An 18,746-nucleotide genomic window follows, 5' to 3' on the forward strand; every position below is an offset into this window, starting at 1 on the left:
ATACTTTTTCAAGAATGGTCTTCAAAACTCAGTTAAAACCAGATGAATACAAGAATGAAATTCAATGATTTTTCCACCAAAATTAAGAAACATAACAATTAACACCATAATAAAAATCCAAATTTAGTTTCGAAAAAAAAATTAGACCTACAACAATGAAATTCCATACCGAGACTCCTTTGACGAGTGAGTAAATGAAGGATTGAAGAAAGAGGAATAGAGGAGTGACGAATTGAAGAGAAAAAAATGGAACTGTATTTATTTAAATTGGAAAAAACGACACCGTTGCCATACTTGCCAACACCATTAGTGAGGTATGAGGAGAAGGTGAAAGGTTAAGAAAGCAGATCTCTAAATACTCATCGAAAATGAAATTGACATTGAAGGAGTTTTGAGTGTCTGGCTAGCAAAGTTATGATGAGAAGGTAAAACGTTTCTAAGTTTTAGTTTTGGGCTTTAGATTTTTCGAACTTTTGGGCCCCAAGTTCAATTTTGGGCTTTATAAAGTACAAGCTGAGACTGAGAGGGCCCTTTCTTCTCTTATTTTCTGATTTTTTTAGAATGGGGCCCTGGGCGGTAGCCCTTTAGGCCTATCCTCAGGGCCGGCCCTGCCTAGAGGGATAATTATATTGTATGCGTATTTACTTGAATCACGAAATTAATTTTGAAAAGATATTTTAAAGTGATTAAAAGAGTCAAATCTTGTATCCACATAACTAGGTTTGCTCATTTTGAAGAAAATCGAAATCTATTAGAAAGTCTTGGTAATTTGGCTTACGGTGCACATAAAATTGTACTTTTGCGTCGTCTTTTAACTCTTTTAATTGTAATTTGTGCATTGTGATTTGTGAGCCTTACGAACATTTCCAAACCACATTTTTACTCTAAAACAAATAGAAGAATTTCATGGAATCTTAATTTCTATGGTTTATGGTTTCCATAGCAGAACAGGAGCAAACAAACCCTATTTCTGCTTCTAAAACTATAGGTTTAGCTAAAATGAGCCATAAGCAGAAGATCAAGAACAAATGGAGAAGGCTTTCAAGACATTCATCCACTTCTCCAGATTCCCCAATCAACACTTTGGATGATGGTTGTCTAATGCACATTTTCAGTTTTCTTTCTCCTATTCCTGGTTTGTTTACTATCCTTAATCTATTCTATAGTTGAATTTGCTAATTTATTCATTTCTGGATTCGAAACCCTAAGAATTTGGTCTTTGATTATCCTTGTAATATGTTTACGGATCACTTTTACCAATTGGAGCTAGTCCTAGAACTTGTTTTAAGGAATACTGTTGTTTGTTCAAGCTCAATTGTGCTTTTTTTTTTTTATGTGAATTTGAGGTTGAAAGTTTGGGTTTGTAATTGGGATTTGCTGGGTTTTGTGCTTAGCTCTAGCTTTATCAAGTTGTTTTGAAACCCTAGTTGATACTTGGTTGTTCAATTTGGTGTTTGATTAGCCTTATTTATAGTCTTTGGATCATTTTTATACCATTTGGAGTTAGACCCAGGGCTTTTTATAAGGAATTTTTACCATATGGTGGTCTATTATAAGGAATTTTTACCATATGGTGGTCTATGTAAACAGTGGAAGACATACTAACTTTTTTCTTGAAGTTGCCAAATTTGACGGCAAATATTTCGTGGAGTTTGAGGATTAGAGACTCCATTGATAGATGGCAGCCGTGAATCAATGATGAATGCTGAAATTTATACTTTGTACTTCACTGACCTACAGTAAAATTTCATGAAGCCAGCAATAGATTAGAGATTTTGTGAAAAATGCACATTCAAAATCATAGAAAATTTTAGTAATTAATTGCTACTCCTATCTCATAAAAAAAATGAATACAGTTGTTCATGACGAGTACTCAACAGCATACTACCTAACACGCAAATAAATCCGTTCCAATATAACTAACTAAAACCATAGCAATTCTAAACCACTTTCTACAAATAATGGACTAAATCATCACACTAATCAAAATAGATGTAAATGTCTGTTTAGAAACAATCATATCAAGGGTGAGATTTTTGCGGTTAATGATTATAGTCATCCAATAACAGTAGCCTTTGGAACATAGTTACATGGAACGTGGAACGTAGCCATGTTCCGCAATTCGGGAACGTTCGTTCCTAGTCACCACGAAACGCGACTCAAATCGCTCAATGTGACACCCCGGTGTAGAAGACCTATTTAAAAGGTATTTTGGCCTTTATTTACTAATTAAACAAAAAAGAAGGGAGGAAAAAACAAGATAAAACCTATAAACCAAAAAAAAATCCACTTGAAAACAATTTCTTAAAGAAAAAAATTATTTTAATTTAATTTTGTTTTCAACATCTCGTACCCGATTGTCCCCGAGCCAATCTAGGCTGCGTTCCTCTTTCCGTTCCCATTCCACGTTTCAAACCAAATGTCGTTCCAGGTAATAATGCTTTGGAAACATTACTCTTAACTCATTTAATAACTGAGTAGCCACAAATTTGTAAAAATTAGTGGATTGATTCAATTTTTAATTGAGTTTGTGCTAATTACATATCAAATTTATTTTGCAAAATAAAGACTAAATCAATACATAGAAAAATTAATATAAATATTGCATTATTAAAATCAAAGTTTGTTTGACTACACACTACATCTATTTAATGATGAGTGATTCTGATTCTAAGATATAAAAAAAACTAGAATGTTAACCCCATATAAACCACTGTGATGTTAATAAACAACTGAGCTGAATTGTGCTTCTTTTGTGAAATTGAGGTTGAAAGTTTGGATTTTGTAACTGAATATGTTGGGTTGTGCCTAGCTTTGGCGTTATCAAGCTATTTTGAAACCCTAGTTGATTGTTCTATTTGTTGTTCGGTTACACCTATTATATGTCTCTTGATCATTTTCATACCAGTTGGAATGAGACCCATAAGTTTTTTAAAGGGACTTACTTGTTTAATGGAGCTCAATTATGCTTCTTTCGTGAATTTGAGGTTCAAATTGTTGATTTAGTGACTGAGCTTTGTTGGTTTGTTATGCCGAGCTTAAGCTTTATCAACCGATTTTTGAAACCCTAGTTGATAGTTCATTTTGGTGTTTTGTTATTCTTATCATATGTCTTTGAATCATTTTTATACCATTTGGAGTTAGATCTTATAAGGAATTTACTTGTTAAATTGAGCTCTATTGTGCTTCTTTTGTGATTATGAGGTTGAAAATTTGGATTTTGTAAATGGACTTTAATGGGTTGTTGTGCTTTGCTTTGGCTTTATCAAGTTGCTGTTACGTTACACTTATTATATGTTTTTGTATTATTTTAATAGCATTTGGAGTTCGATCTAGTCCTTGTTATAAGGTACTATTTTGTTTTTTGAGCTCAACTATTGATATTTTTTGCGAATCTAAGGTCAAGTGTTTCGATTTTGTAATTGGGGGGTTGTGGGTATGTATGCTTAGCTTTGACGTGTCAAGTTGTTTGGTCTGCATGCTTAGCTTTGACTTTGTCAAGTTGTTTTTAAACACTCGTTGATTGTTCAACTAGAAGTCAAAGTTATCAGTCTAAGCGGATGCTTTAAATACCTTGAGTCCACATTTCTGAGCGGTAGGGACATCCAACATGATGTGAACCATAGAATTAAGATATGGTGGAAATGGAGAGCCGCTATTGGGATAATGTGATCGAGGTGTGCCCTTAAAGTTAAAGGCTAAGTTGTATCGAATAATAATTAGAACAACGCTACTATATGAATTAGAATGTTGGGCTTTTAGAACGAATCATAGTAGGAAGATAAGAGTCGTGAAAGTGTAAATGATTCAATGGATGAGTGGCATACCTTTAAGGATATAATTTGAAACGAAGATATAGGAAAGATTTTAGGAGTTGTAAACTAAGGAAAAAAATGAAAGAGAATCGATGGTTTGACATGTGCAAAAATGAGGCATTGGCGAATCGGTAAGGAAAATAGGAATTTGTAGCTCGAGATTTTGAAAATAGGGTAAGGAAGACCTGAGATGACTTACAAATTGAGATGGTAGGAGAAATCAAAATGAATGGAGAATAAGAATCCATGTGGACGACCAATGGAACTGATATATTAGTTCATGTAACCAACCAAATTCTTTTGGGAATAAGACTCTAGCATTATTGTTGTTATCCTTAGGGTAAGGAGAATCCTTATAGGCAAAAGGAGAGAGGAAGATTTGATTTTTCCTGAGTTTGTGTAAGTGGTGAAAATCAAACTTGTGCATAAAGGTGTAAGGTTATCCTTCAACCACTAGGTCAAGTGGTCAACCCAAAATTCTTATTTGGTTACCCTTTATTATCTCTTTGAGTCACTTTATACCAATTGGAGTTAAGACAAGACCTTGTTATAAGAAATTTATTTGTTCTATTGAGCTCCATTGTACTTCTTTTGTGAATTTGAGGTTGAAAGTTTGGACTTTTGTAATTGGGCTTTGTTGGGATTTGTTTGGATTGACTTTGTCATGCTGTTTTGAAAGGGTTGATGGTTTGTCAAACTTTGTAGATTAATTGGTTTGACATCAAAAATAGATGAAAATGCACAGTTTATCAATTCAAAAGTATTTTTGCATTTTTCAAATACAGATTTTACAATATTTTTATTATTTTGGAGGTGACCTTTGGACACCGTGAACATAAATTTGACTGTAATGGGGATTTATTTATCTTTAAGTTGTTTGAATTTACTGGATCAGACAAGTTGAATGGAATTTATCTGTTTCAAGGGTTTTCGCTGTGAAATCTCACATTTAGATTTGTTTATGGGAAACGTTTTTATATGAAGGGTCTGTTGTGTTTGTGTACTGGGTGTTCTATGGGAGTTATTTGGCTTTAGATTTTCAATAATTATTTTGGATGTTTGCTTGCCTTTTTTCTATCCTAAGATTAGAATTTTTTTATTTGCAACACACTCGTGAGTGTCCTTTTTTGGAACTCATGTGTTTGATAGTTTTAAGTGATATTGTTCACGTATAACAGGTTGTGTTTCGATAGGAGCAGTTATTTATTCCAATGAACTATTTTGGGGTTTCTGCTTTTGTCATGGATTTCTTTTGAGTTGCAGATCGTTATAACACGGCCCTCGTTTGCCACAGATGGCGTTTCTTGGCATGTCACCCACGCCTATGGTTGCGAGTTGACCGGACTATGAAGGATGATTCCGAACCTGGTGTATTCCTCAGTATTGATGCTGCTGTCTCTGCTGCAAAGTGAGTACCAATAGAATTTCTTGTCTTAGGTCTAAAAGGATCTACTAGACTCATTGGTTTTCTGTGTTCCAGGCCTGGTGATACAATCTTGATTGCAGCTGGAGGAATCCATATTACATCTAATATTCAGATTAAGAAGCCCCTTTGCCTGGTAATACTATTAATCCTTTATCAATAATATGTATGTTCCATATTTACTGTTCTCATAGTATGGAAGTCTTTGATATGACCTGCGATGGCCGTGAAATTGAACAGGTTTGAAAGTACTGAATGCGGATAGTAAAGGGTAAGAAAATCGATAATAATGGCAGGATGAGTAATGTATTACAAGCTTTCTAGAGGCTTGTTCTCTCCTAAGAGTTAACAACTCATTACAATGATTCTCCACACATCATAAGATTTCCCCTACTCCACTATATATACACACAGAGGTATTTTAAAACAGAAACCAAACACTAATCTAACCACCCCAAACCAAATGACCAAATTACCCTTGCTGACCACTTGAGTCATATCATTATCCGTCGCCCAAACTAACACCCTGTCCTCTAGATGGAAAGAACGTAGGTCGGGTCATGACAATGGACAGGAAAAAAATGTTGTCGAAGTTGGATGGATAATCTCCTGCTTGAGTCCAATTATCCTCGTGCCTCATCTTTGCAATTCTGAGCTAAAAATTAATTATGGGCCCTTTCATAACATTCTAGATTACTCGCACACTAACTTCTTCGGCATAAATACATTTGCTTAACATTATACTATTTTCAATTTTCATAATTATCTATTTTCAATTTTCATAATTATAGTGGTGTACTAAAATAAAAATCCAATAATAAAAATAAAATACTTCATGAAAAAAAACAGTAATAAACAATTTCTGCACAAATAATAATTTGCTATATTTTCAAATTGAAAACACTTTTGCCATAATTTCCAAATAATTTGGAAGAGCAAATACTCCATAAAGAAATTAAAGTATCAACTCAAACTTAACCAATTTTTAACAATTCAACTTTTTTTTCAATGGATCCTAATAATTCATTGATAAAAATGTCATACGATATTAACAATAGAGTAACATTCGATCAAATACATAACAATTTAAATGAAACAAAATTCTATATAGAAAAGCTACTATCATTAGAAAGGAGATTTAATATTGAAGTATTCTCAGTCACATCCCTATTTGATACAACCTCCTCTGAGAGGATTTTTTGATCTGGTGTGGCTTTGAAATAGAGATAAATTTGATACTACTGTATAAGCAGAATTGACACCCGTGGTGACATCATATACCTTTTTACCATTGAATTGATAATAAGAAGCCAAACTGTCATCATAAGAGACTATAAAACCTAATATATAGGGTAGATCTAATCCAATAATTGGATAGAGTAACTCTATAATGTAATATAAGAGAATGGTTTTGTTTATAACTAAAAACAAACAAAAAAACAAAAATGAAGAGATAGGGGGCTTATCAACAATAAAGTTGATAGTAGTTGTAAAGTTAACAATGGAGGCTAGGGTTAATTGAGAGAAAAAAGGAAAGAGAAAAGAGGGAGGGTAGAGTTAGATAAGAAAAAATTAATTAACATATGTTTCAACAATTCAACTATTCAAGCAAGGAAATTAAAAGAAATATTAAATTTATATATATGGTAAAATCCAATTTCTTAAAAAAAATTATTAAAATTATGGCCCACAGAATCTTTTAGGGTTTTATCCCAACCAAGTTTTGCGAATTGGGGTCTTCTTCGCCATTTCTCCAAAGAAGAATTTACGGAGTTATAGCTCTTTCTCTTTGGAAGAAAATTGAAACGCTTAAAGAATTTGAGGAGTTAGCGTTCTTGGGAAGAAGAGTAGAGAAAGAGGACAACTAGAACTTGGAACTTGGAACACGTTATATATGCATTTCTATACTGAAGGTCGTTGATACAACTTGAGAAATTTGGGCCCTTAAAAATTTGGGGCCCTTAGCCATTGCTCATGGTGCTCCGTTAACTGGGTCGGCCTGCATTTTTGCTATCAAAATTTTATCCACCTCAATTAAATTTTTTGCCACAATAAATTCTTCAACAAAATTGAATTTGGGTAAGGCTGATGTACTGTGATGGAGAAACCAGCATGAAATTTCAATGAATAGATAATGACTCCTTAAATTTGAATCCTGGAGCAGCAGCCTTTGTATGAACGTAGCAATTGGGTTTTAAAACAGAAGAGAGATGTGAAATGATCCAAAAAGCCGAGTAGGTTGAAGGTCATTTTTCTTTAAGTATGGGCTGAGAAAAGGTGTTTGAAGTTGTGACTGGTTCCCATAAAGACAAAAGCATTCGTTGACCTCATCACCCCTTTAACTCAAGTAATAAAGGATAACAGGCCCCATTGTACTAATGACCTATTTGTGGCTGCTTCTTTCTTGGTTTACCCACACCGACTCACCATTTCTTCTTTCTTTAACAGTCCATACCTGCAGAGCAAACTCTCTTTGAGCCTTCTACCCTTTTTCTCTCACTTTCATCTTGGTGGTCTCCCTCGACATTCACACCCGTTCTGAGTCGCCGTCTATCTTCTTCATTCTCTCCGGTGAGTTTTCTAGGTCCACCACCAGATTCACCATTCACAAGGTAGTCTCCCTGTCTGATTCTCAGCAGTGTACCCAAACACCTCTACCATGCCTTCGCTGCCCCTTCTCCCAGTTTACTGAAAATGAGCCTTGCACCAGCCTTTTCTGTGCATGTACTAGTTTTGGCCTCCTTCCTTCCTTTCTGCCTTATATAAATGTGTGCCAATTTATTTCCATGGGAATCGCTTGTTTGTTACTTGACACTTAATCAGTGAAACAACTGAAATTAGAGGTGGCAAATACGTTGGATCCTTTTTATGGTGGGTTGACTCTTCCAAATCCTAACCTGTACTTTTTTTAAGCTTGCTTTTAAAAGGCGCTAAGAGTCTCAACAATCTACGATTTAAACACCTAGAGTGGTCCAGGTGTAGAAAATAAAAATCCAAAAAAAAGAAGAAAGAGAGTCAAAAGAGAAGAGGAATAAAGAAGAGAAGAGAAGAAAAGACATTTGGCAGCCGCGTCAAGCGTGCTTCTTTAGAGGCCAAGACCAAAAGGCATTTGAAAGTGCATTGAAGAGTTTGCCTTAGGGATTCGCCTTGCCGAACCTTATCAAAGTGCCAAACATCACCTACCCACTCGCACCTTAAGCGCGCCAAGGTGCACTTTTAGAATTAGGATCATAAGCATGTTAGGAACCCTTGACCCACCCTAACCCATGTATTACTTGAGGATTTGGTTGACTTGTTTATCTCTTTATTATATATAGTTTATTTTCCTAATTCATTGCAATGAGTTCAAACATAAAATAATCAATGAGTAGTTAATTTAACACATGATCATCTAAAAATGTGAAATTCAAATGAACTAAATTCACCGATTAAAGAGTAAAAGTGAAGAGGAAAAACTTTAAAGTAATGCAATCATTTTAAATACCTAGTTTATCGTGTTGAGTTCGAGTTCAAAATTCTTTTGTATTATTGTGTTAATTTAGAGAAGGAAAAACTTTAACTTGTGTATTGTTATATCATAAATGGATCCTTAACCTAAATGCACTGATTTCGTGTCAGGTTGACGTTTAATTGGCCTCTCATGCCTATTTTTTCACCTTTACTGAAAATGTGTTTAGGTTGTTGATTTGTGTGGCTTTATTTTTAATTTCTGAGCCATTTGCAATTTATTTTTATGTTTTGTTTTGAGGAGTTTGTGGAGCCTGCCCGCCACCAGCCCAAAATGTTTTAGTTTTAACTGTCCATCTTTACTCTAAATCTCTGAAGTCTGAACTGTTTTACCCGGACTCATATAACTGCATCCTACGCAAATACATGTTTAAGTGTCCGACTTGGCTATTTTGTGAAAGTTTTCATGATTTGAGTGAAGAGTTCAAGTGTCCTGTACATGTCGTAGTACCAAGGTTTTTACACAGGTACATTAGGTGAAGTGAAGAGTTCAAGGAGCAAAGGGTTTGGATGTGAAAAAAGTTTAACTTTGAGTTGGTTCATAGGATTAAAACTTAAAAGGTTGATTCGTGTGAAGGATCACTTGGCCAACTTGTTTTTTATTTTGTTTTTGGCTTTGATAGTATTTGGCCTATTTATGTTTTGCTTTGTATACTGAATGTGCTTTCTCCCTTTCTTATTTATTACCTGGTTCTAGTACTGGCTTATTATGGTAGAGGAATTGAAAGAAATGTCTTTTCTATTGCATTTTGTTGCCTTCTGATTAATTTTTTTTTGTATAGATTGGTGGAGGTGAGCTTCCTGAAGAAACAACTCTTCTTTGTTCTCGGGGTTCTGACAGGTTCGCAAAAATCCCCTTGCTATGTCGTATACCGTTGATTGGTTGTTTTATTGATCTACCTGATTTGAATAATTCTAAGTACAAGCATTGTTACAAAAAGCTCATGATTGAGCGCTTCACACCTTTATCAATATGATTGAGATTAATTTTACCCTCTTGGTGGTGCCAGCAAAACTTTTGTATTAAAGAGAGGTTTAAGTCACAGTTCTCTTGAGTTTCGGATTGAAGTGACAGTATCTTGCATACATTCTTTCCTTTTTGTTGGGCAGTGCACTGGAGTTACTTTCCACCTGTAAGATCACGAATCTGACTGTAAAGGCGGAGCTCGGTTGCTGCTTACTCCATAGAAGTGGGAGGCTGATAATTGACAGTTGCAACCTGCAGTGTGAAACAAATCCTCTGGATTATCTATCATTCCCAATAGTGAGCACAGCCAACGGGCCAAAAAATTCGCCATCATCCGTTTCCCTATTGGCTCACGGAGACGGTGTTACTGTTTCTCGCACTCGTATTGAAGGTGGTGCTAAGGCAGTTTTAACCATTGGCACCTTGGTATTGCAGCATGTACGAGTCATTTATGGTCGTAGTTCTGTACTTTTCTGGTTTGAAGTCGAGCATCAGTGAAAATTCACTTCTTGTTCATTATGTAAAAAGTCTACGAGTTCATTGTTAGCTTCTTGTAATTCCGTTGTATATTAGCTTATAGTTAGTAGTTCTTTTAATAATTACTAGGGCATGCATAAGCATTAGTAATTTAGTGATAAGTGATAAAATTGTTTGTGTTGGATTGGGATTCATTTTAAATTTAAATTGGGATCATGCCATAAAAAATACTCTCATCTGGATCTTATAGGACACTCGAACTCCTAGAATTGAAGTTAACTTGTAGGGTATCACTTTTTCTTTTGGACAATTTATGCTCCATTAATGATAGATTCTACTCATCTCTAAAAAATAAATACATAAACTAACTTATATAACTTGTATTTGATGAAATTAAACAACTTTTGGTTCTCTAATATTGAACAATATGTGAGATTATTGATGTAAATTTTTCATTATTTGTTTTGAGTAATCCTCCATCAAAGCTTATTGTTGATAACATACCTTAATAGGAGGAATATCAAGCATTGGCTTGAGAGAAGGCATATGTCAAGAAAGTGAATAAGAGATCTTGGCTCAAAGGGGAGCCTAGCCAAAACAATATCTTGACAAAGCTTTTTTGCATTATTGGTTCTAACAAATTTGACATTACATTTAAAATGATTCTAAATAAACCTGATTAGCTGATCCGACATATTAGTCAATTTATTTTTATGCTTCAAATAAATCCATGTTATCTTGGTAAAATCATCAATAATAGTCAAAAAAAAAAAAAATTACATTCATTGTGAGTTCTTTAAGAATGTCCCCAAATGTCAATGTGCAGGAGATTAAATGGTTTAGTTGATTTAATATAGCTACTAAGAAAAGATATTCCTGTTTGTCTTGAAACTGGACAAAAAGTAATATAAAGCTATCTTCTAAAGTCTTTCTGTTTATGTCAAGATGAAAGATAAAGAATCTTCATCTTGGTAAAAGTCATTTGTCCAAAACGCAAATGTCAAAGTTTTACAAATTCTGTCTTATCTTGATTGATAACTAAGCTAGCTTTAGGTAAAGTAGAGTTACTATCATGTGCTTTATCCAAGCTAAGGGTTGAACCACTCCTTTCTTAAGAGAGAACTACTATCATCAACTTTATCCCTTGTGTAACAAAGTCCACGTATGAGTTTACCAATGGGTAAACATTTCTTTGTTGATTGCTCCCAAAGAAGACAAACATCCTTAGAAAACACAACATTAGTATTACTTTCTGAGCATAATTAATAAAGAATATGAGATTAAAATGAAATTTAATAATAAAAAAATAATTTTGAAGACTATATCATTGTTAAGTTTAAAATCACCAATTTTCTCTACTTTATGTTTGCTTCCATCTGCTATAGTAATTTCATGATTAGAATTTTTTAGGAATTTCATATTAATGAAGTTTTTATGTCATTACACATGTGATCTATGGTTCCAATGTCTATTGTCCATATGTTTAGCTCTAAGAAGAAATTAAATGACATTAACTTTCAAGATTACTTGAAAAGTCCAAATCGTACTGTTCTACTTATTCCTTTCTTGCTATCATTTCGGCTGCCTTCTCCTTGTGTCATTGTAGCAAAAGTTTTGCATGAACCCGACTTGTTCTTTGCTTGGTTCCCATGTATTTTAAAACAACGTTCAATATAATGACCAGCGATTTGCAAAGTTCACAAAAGTAGGTAGGCTTCCTTCTATTACTTTGATCCTTGTCTTTACCCCTCTTATATGGTTTCATCCTTTCCGCCCCAAAGGCCACAAAATCAGTAGATTTACTATCTTTATGTAGGTCTCTATGACTTTTTTCTTGAAGAAACATCCTATAGACTTCACTAACATCTAGCATGTCTTTTCTTATGAGAAGATTGATTCTAACTTGGTTGTAATTAGGTTCAAGTTTCATAAGGAATGTCATTAATCTTTGATCTTGTTGGATTTTGACAAAGTTAGTAGTATGGTGGCAATTGAAAAGAAGTAAAGGTCTCAAATCATCAATTTCGTCCCTTAGAGACTTTACCTTTGTAAAATACTCTGCTATAGTCATTCCTAGGTCATATGTGGTGTTGAAAAGTTTTTCTTGAAGTCTATACATATATGATGATGAAGGTGGTCCAAATCTTCCTTTAAGATACTTCCAAATACAACTTGTTGTCTTTAGATAAATGATACTCTTTTCTATATGTCTCTTAAGAGAGGAAATTATCCAACCAATAACGATATTGTCACACCTCTTCCATGTCTTTTCATGTGTAGCACCATGTTCGGGTTTAGGTAAAGATCCATCCACAAAACATATCTTATTTTTAGCATCTAAACCTATCATCATAGACCTTTTTCAGTCACTATAGCATGTCCCATCGAACACAACAGAAACCAGTTTGGTACTTACCGAATCGAAAAGATGCAAATAGTACATGCACCCCGGATTTTGTGTTTGGAAAACCACATAATTGGTATTGTTTATAAAGTCTTAGTTTTATAATCTATTGTGTTGATAAGTTCCATATTCATGAAAAAAAGAAAAAAATAAAGAAAGAATAGAAGAAAAAAATGGACAAAGAACGATTGTTATTGTGCGCAGCAAAAAATAGCCACTTATTAGACAAAAAAAAGTGAGATTAGACTCTAACAGCCTACTCTGATACCATGCTAAAGTTTGAAGTTTAGAATTAGATTGTGTTATGAAAGATGTTCTGTGGCAGGCAGAGAAAGAAGTAAAGAGGAAGAAGAGATGTATAGATGGATAAAACTTCTATATTTTTATTGTTGTTGAAAGAAGGACAAAACAGGTTTAAAAATAGTAGGATAAAAAATAAAATTACTACGTGTACAAATGAGATAACGGAATCCTAACAACATAACTAAGAAACAAAAACATGATGACATGGCGTAGTAAAATATTATCCCTTATTCTAAGCATTGAACCTTCTTAATGTCTACACAAGAATCATGATTGTTAGGTGCATATGATCGCTAGGTGTGGCTTTTAGGTCGCAAGCAACAACTAGACCATAATGTCGTACACGGTTGGGTTGGGAGGTTTTAACGAGCTTGTTTTTTATCATCTAGTTTTACTAGAATTATCTTGTTTTCTTAAATGTAATTATATTAAGATTTTAATAAAGATTATGCCTTAATTAATTAGGTAATAATATTAGTATTACTCTTAGAGGTTAGAGTATTTTTAAACTCTACAAGTTTGCACAATACCTTTATTGTGCCAAGTCTCAAATCTCATGTCATTGGTGAAGACTTCGAGCACCTCATAGCTCACGCACTATCTTGCACACTTGAGAGTGAAGATGTGAGTGCAATGGAGTATGAAGGATTGAAGTTTGGATCACTTGATGAAGTGATCAAGGTGGAAGACTTGGTGTGCTTTGATAATAGCAAGGGAATGTCAAAGAAAGGGTTGCTCGAATGGTCGAGCTTAATGGCTCGGTCGAGCAATACAACAGATTCAATCCAGTAGCTTTTGGAACCCTGCTCGAGTCAAGCGGACTACAGCACCCAAAAACGCGAGTATTCTGTTTTGTTCTCAGTATGTAGTGGGTCTTTGGCGTTTTGTCCTAAGGCTTCCTAATATGTTATGGGACTATAAAAGAGAGCATCATTAGGGTATTGAGACAAGCAAACACAAGTTAGGCAACTAGGGTTTCAAACATAAGAGTTCTTCATCTTATATTTGCATGTTTATGTGAGATTGACATTAAAGGTTCAATCTTTACCTTGAGAGAGTGTTCTCAAGGCTTGTGTGAGTTGACTCATTGATGTATGTTGATATATTAATAATAAGAAACTTGTTTTGAGGGGGAGGTATCCATAGATACCCCATATATCTTGTGTCTTTGTTCATTGTTGTTGTTGTTCTGTTTTGGTTGGTTTCTTTGTGCATTTGTTCTTGTTTGTTCTTCACCAATTATCATAGTCCATTCACAACAACCTTAAATTGAGAGGGTGATTGACTGATTGTAGTTGTAACTTGTGATTTCATTATATATAGATTTGATACACAACATTTTGGTATTAGTAAAGATGTTTTATTTTCGTAATTAATTACTAATTAAGCAAGGGGTTTGTTCACATAAATGCTTTGGATCTTGTCTTTGTTTTTAAAGTTTGCACTTTCATTTAATTTATTGTTGTTGTCATTTAAATGGTTTTATTTTTTTATTTAAGCTATCCAAAAATCACCTCAATGGTGGACCACAAATCGTTTTTATTCTCTCAATTACTCACTACAAATCTTAGAGATTATCCCATTAAACATAAAAATTTATCATGTAAGTGTAGTAATTTTAGTCTTTAGGGCCAGTTTTTTCTATCGAATATTATCTTATTCTATCAAATGTTCTCTAATTTTATCAAATGTCTCCTTGCCAATATAATATTTCAATTTTAAAATCTCTAATTATATTTTAAAAAAATTATAAAATGTTGATACTAATAAAATTCACATTAAGACGAAATCAACATCATACTTAAATATGATTTAACTTAAGGAAAAATGTCAAAAAATACCTAATAAAAAATTTTTTTCAAAAAAGTACCTAATAAAATTTTTTTTTTCCAAAACATACCTAATAAAAAATTTTCTTTTCAAAAGAGTACCAAGTAACGACTGGGGTTAGGTTTTCCGTTATCTTTTTTGCCCATCTTTAAAAAGTACCTAATAAAATTTTTCTTTTCAAAAGAGTACCAAGAACACAACACAATTATCCAATACAAACACAACATCATATACAACTCTTAGAACATTGTTATTGCCAACATGCAAAAACCTATGCTCCAACATTCCATGGAATGCCTGGTCACCAATTGGATAAGTCTTTTCCTCCACCTTTTAGTAATATGCTAGGAAGACCTACAAAAAACAAGTGAAAGCCCTAGTTTGATAAGGGTAGAGATGGAAAGAAGAAAAACAAGAATTTTGTTGAAAGGGACTTCAAGCAAAACAAGTGTGGAAACTGTGGAGGGCTTGACCATTACAAGAAAACTTTATTAGGTACTCTTTTGAAAAGAAAAATTTTATTAGGTACTCTTGAAAAGAAAAATTTTATTAGGTACTTTTTTGAAAAGAAAAATTTTATTAGGTACTCTTTTTAAAGATGGGCTAAAAAGATAACGTAAAACTTAACCCCAGCCGTTACTTGATACTCTTTTAAAAAGAAAATTTTTCATTAGGTATGTTTTGGAAAAAAAAAATTTATTAGGTACTTTTTTGAAAAAAAAGATTTATTAGGTATTTTTTGACACTTTTTCCTTTAACTTATAAATTAAGGATAAAATACAAATTAAAGATAAATAGTGTCACAAAACAAAGAAAACATTTGAATATAATAGGAGAGTATTCAAATATAAATATTAAATATTTAAAAAATAGTCGAACAATACTAGTCAGGAAAAGCTCAAAAATTACCAACTATTGGATTGTAATAGTAAATCAATAATAACAAGACAATACTCCCTCCATTTCATTGAAAAGGGATATTTGCTTTTTGACCTATTCATTTATAATTCTTCATTTTTATTTTATTGTTAATCTATAAATTAAAATATAATCAAGTAAGATCTAGTTTGATTCATCTCAATGCAAAGATTATTAATATTCAAATTTTTAATATTTCGTTATGTATAATTAGAGGTGTTCATTCAGGTGATCGGGTCGGTTTCGGATGGGTATCATTCGATTCAGTTGTATTTCGGATCGGTTATTTTTCAGATGCGTGTTACGGCGGGTCACACTCGGGTTAGGTCAGTTAGTCGCAGTTCGATTGAAGATCAGTTATTTGAGCTATCGGGTTAGCATCGGTTCGGTGTCGGTTGAAGTTCGTGTCGAGTAGTCAATCGGTCTCGGACTGTCATCAATTAATAATTGGTTTGGTTTTACCGGGTACAGATCGAGTTCGAGTATTATTTTCCAGTAGAATTCGGCTACGAATTACTAATTACTATAGATCGAGTCAATATCAGATTAAGTTAGACATTTTTTTAATTGATGATAAGATTCCCCTTAGTTAAAATGCAAATTAGTTTGTGATTATTAGTTTGTTACTTTTACTTGTTTGACTGTAAAATTAAAGTTTTATCATTTTTCATCTAATTTGATTAAAAATAGTTAAATAGACATTGACCATTGATTATTAACTCTAAATATATGAAACCATGTATGTATAAAATTTAATTTATTAAAATTTCTATTACTTTATTAGATTGACTAATAAGATGATTGAGTATGAGTCGATCATACCTTTATGTTAAAAATTGGTTTAGGTTTACAGCATTTCTATTAAAAAATCGTTCGGGTTAAGTCGGTTTAAGCCGGATCAAGTTCGGTTTTGAGCATGATTCGGGTCGGTCACTATTAGGTTCGGATAATCTCGGTTAACGCTTATATGTCGGTTATAAAAATTGATCGCGGTTCGGGTTCGATTTTACGATTTTCGATCGTAAATCGTTTCGGGCATAAATTCGGTTCAGATATTGTCGGTTCGATAAACCTAAAAAAGAAACATATTTTAGGGTCGGTCAACTTTCGGTTTCGGTTCGGATTTGCGAGTTGGGTCACATTTGGACAGCTCTATGTATAATAAGAGATATTCAACATTGAATAAGTGCATTGAATAACATGAAAAAAAAAATATTCCCTTTTGAGTGGAATGGAGGTAGTATTAAAATTAATTAAGTTTTTTTGAAGTTCCAAGGGATAAGGGTATTAAAATCCGTCTTGACTTGATGGAACCGAAATACATTTGACCGGTATTTAAACCGAGAAAATATCTTTGAAAATCAAACTCGGCATGAATGTTAATCAAAATCGAGAACGAATCGATATTTTTTCAAAACATTTGAACTCGAATCAAATCGACATTAATATGACAACGAAAACGTACCTGCCTAAAGTGACTTGCAACTAAAGTTGATCTGAATCAAATATGAACCAAGCCAATCAATTCCCCAAATAGAATCGATAAGATTTGATATTTGGCTAATCGAACCCAATCATCAACCATTTGAGATGAAACCAAATATGTACGTTGATCGGCCCATAGATAAACAAGAATTGAACGACAATACTTGAACCAACATATTAGACATACACTTATTGTTAACAATTATTATAATAGCAACATATTTTTACTTCAATTAAATTTGGATGAAACTAATGTCTAAGACATATAATGAGTTACCATTATATTGCCAATAATCTAAATTTATATTTTACGAACAACACTAGCTTCAAAGTATTACAAACTAAACTAGAATTAATTGAGCTTAATCTGAACTCGAGATTCAATTGTATTGAAATTAACATAAATCGGTAATTTTATCAATCATAAATGATTTCATGCAAATCGAAGTTAACCCGTAATCAAATTTTATTGATATTGAAATTAACCCGCTATCGAAGATCAATCGACCCGCAACACATCTAACCTTGATATACCTTATTCAGCCCAACATCAACACATTCGAATCTTAACCAAACCCATTTTATGACCAATATCTACTAAACCCACCCTAAATCGATATCAACACAACTTAATTTGTTAATTAATAATATCAAAACCGAATATGACTCAAATTGAACCATAAGTAAACCGAATGAGAATATTTACCAATTTGAAACCCACTGGAATTTCACTCAAACTGAAAAGCCAAATCATAATTCTGCAGAATTTAGTAACAAATATTGTGAATGGTGATAATGATTTTCAATCAACAAATATTCATCAGTTCTAAATTGGGGGGTTCAACCTAAAACTAAAAGCGTTTTTGCTTAATGAATAGAGCATTTGTATGTGAAGCAGAAAGTTTGGGGTTCGACCCCTACAAAGCGCAGGTATCAGTTTGAGGGTTTTTTGACTGCGCGTATCTCTCCTTTACTCCCTTCTTGGGGGAATGGGTATGATTTGTCCACATCTTTCAGGAAAAAGAATTATCCACCACCGGAACTCTGTCTTGTGCGGAATATTGAAAGTGTCCTTTTTTAATTCATTAGTTCTAAATTACAATCTGCAACTTGCCATTATTCAAAATCAAAATTTACTTAAGTAGGGTAAGTACAATATGCAACACTTTTTTCAAAATCGAGTTTCATCTCATTTGAAACATGCCTCCTTTTTTTTATTATCAAAAACTTGAATTCAATTCTTACCCACCAATAACGCCAACTATTATTCCCTCAGCCTACCATGCATGTAGCTAGAGAACATAGGTGTTCATTCAGATAATCGGGTTGATTTCGCGCTGGGTGTTTCAGATCGGTTTAAAATCGGATTTTGTGTATATATTAGTTCTTACATATTTGTAATTCCATTTTTAAATCAGGTCAAATTAAATTCTATTACAGAGTCGGATAAATATCAAATCATCAAATCTATTTAGATCTATTTTGAATATCGTAATAAAAGAAAATACCCACACTTTCACATTTAATTAACCTCCAAAAATAAAATACACAATGACACAATAATGTGAAAAACAGAACAGTAAGATCTTTGGAAAGTTGATTGGTTGTACCCCACAA

General features: G+C 33.2%; 1 protein-coding gene across 1 annotated transcript; it reads left to right on the top strand.

Moving 5' to 3' along the window:
- Positions 1 to 759: 759 nt before the first annotated feature.
- LOC130800618 (F-box protein SKIP5) lies at positions 760 to 10,441 on the top strand. The gene is made up of 5 exons (XM_057664163.1): positions 760 to 1,135; positions 5,079 to 5,223; positions 5,296 to 5,374; positions 9,528 to 9,586; positions 9,856 to 10,441. The coding sequence occupies exons 1-5, from the start codon at positions 931 to 933 to the stop codon at positions 10,208 to 10,210; spliced, it is 843 nt and encodes a 280-aa protein (XP_057520146.1). The 5' UTR covers positions 760 to 930; the 3' UTR covers positions 10,211 to 10,441.
- The last annotated feature ends 8,305 nt before the right edge of the window (positions 10,442 to 18,746 follow it).

The sequence above is a fragment of the Amaranthus tricolor genome, chromosome 15, assembly GCF_026212465.1.
Source record: "Amaranthus tricolor cultivar Red isolate AtriRed21 chromosome 15, ASM2621246v1, whole genome shotgun sequence".
Classification (NCBI taxonomy): Eukaryota; Viridiplantae; Streptophyta; class Magnoliopsida; order Caryophyllales; family Amaranthaceae; genus Amaranthus; species Amaranthus tricolor.

Bases quoted from the DNA above. Each gene is read 5' to 3' on its own strand.
- LOC130800618 (XM_057664163.1), top strand. From the start codon at position 931: ATGGTTTCCATAGCAGAACAGGAGCAAACAAACCCTATTTCTGCTTCT. The intron at 1,136-5,078 runs GTTTGTTTACTA...TTTGAGTTGCAG, and splicing joins TTTTCTTTCTCCTATTCCTG to ATCGTTATAACACGGCCCTC. The intron at 5,224-5,295 runs GTGAGTACCAAT...TCTGTGTTCCAG, and splicing joins GCTGCTGTCTCTGCTGCAAA to GCCTGGTGATACAATCTTGA.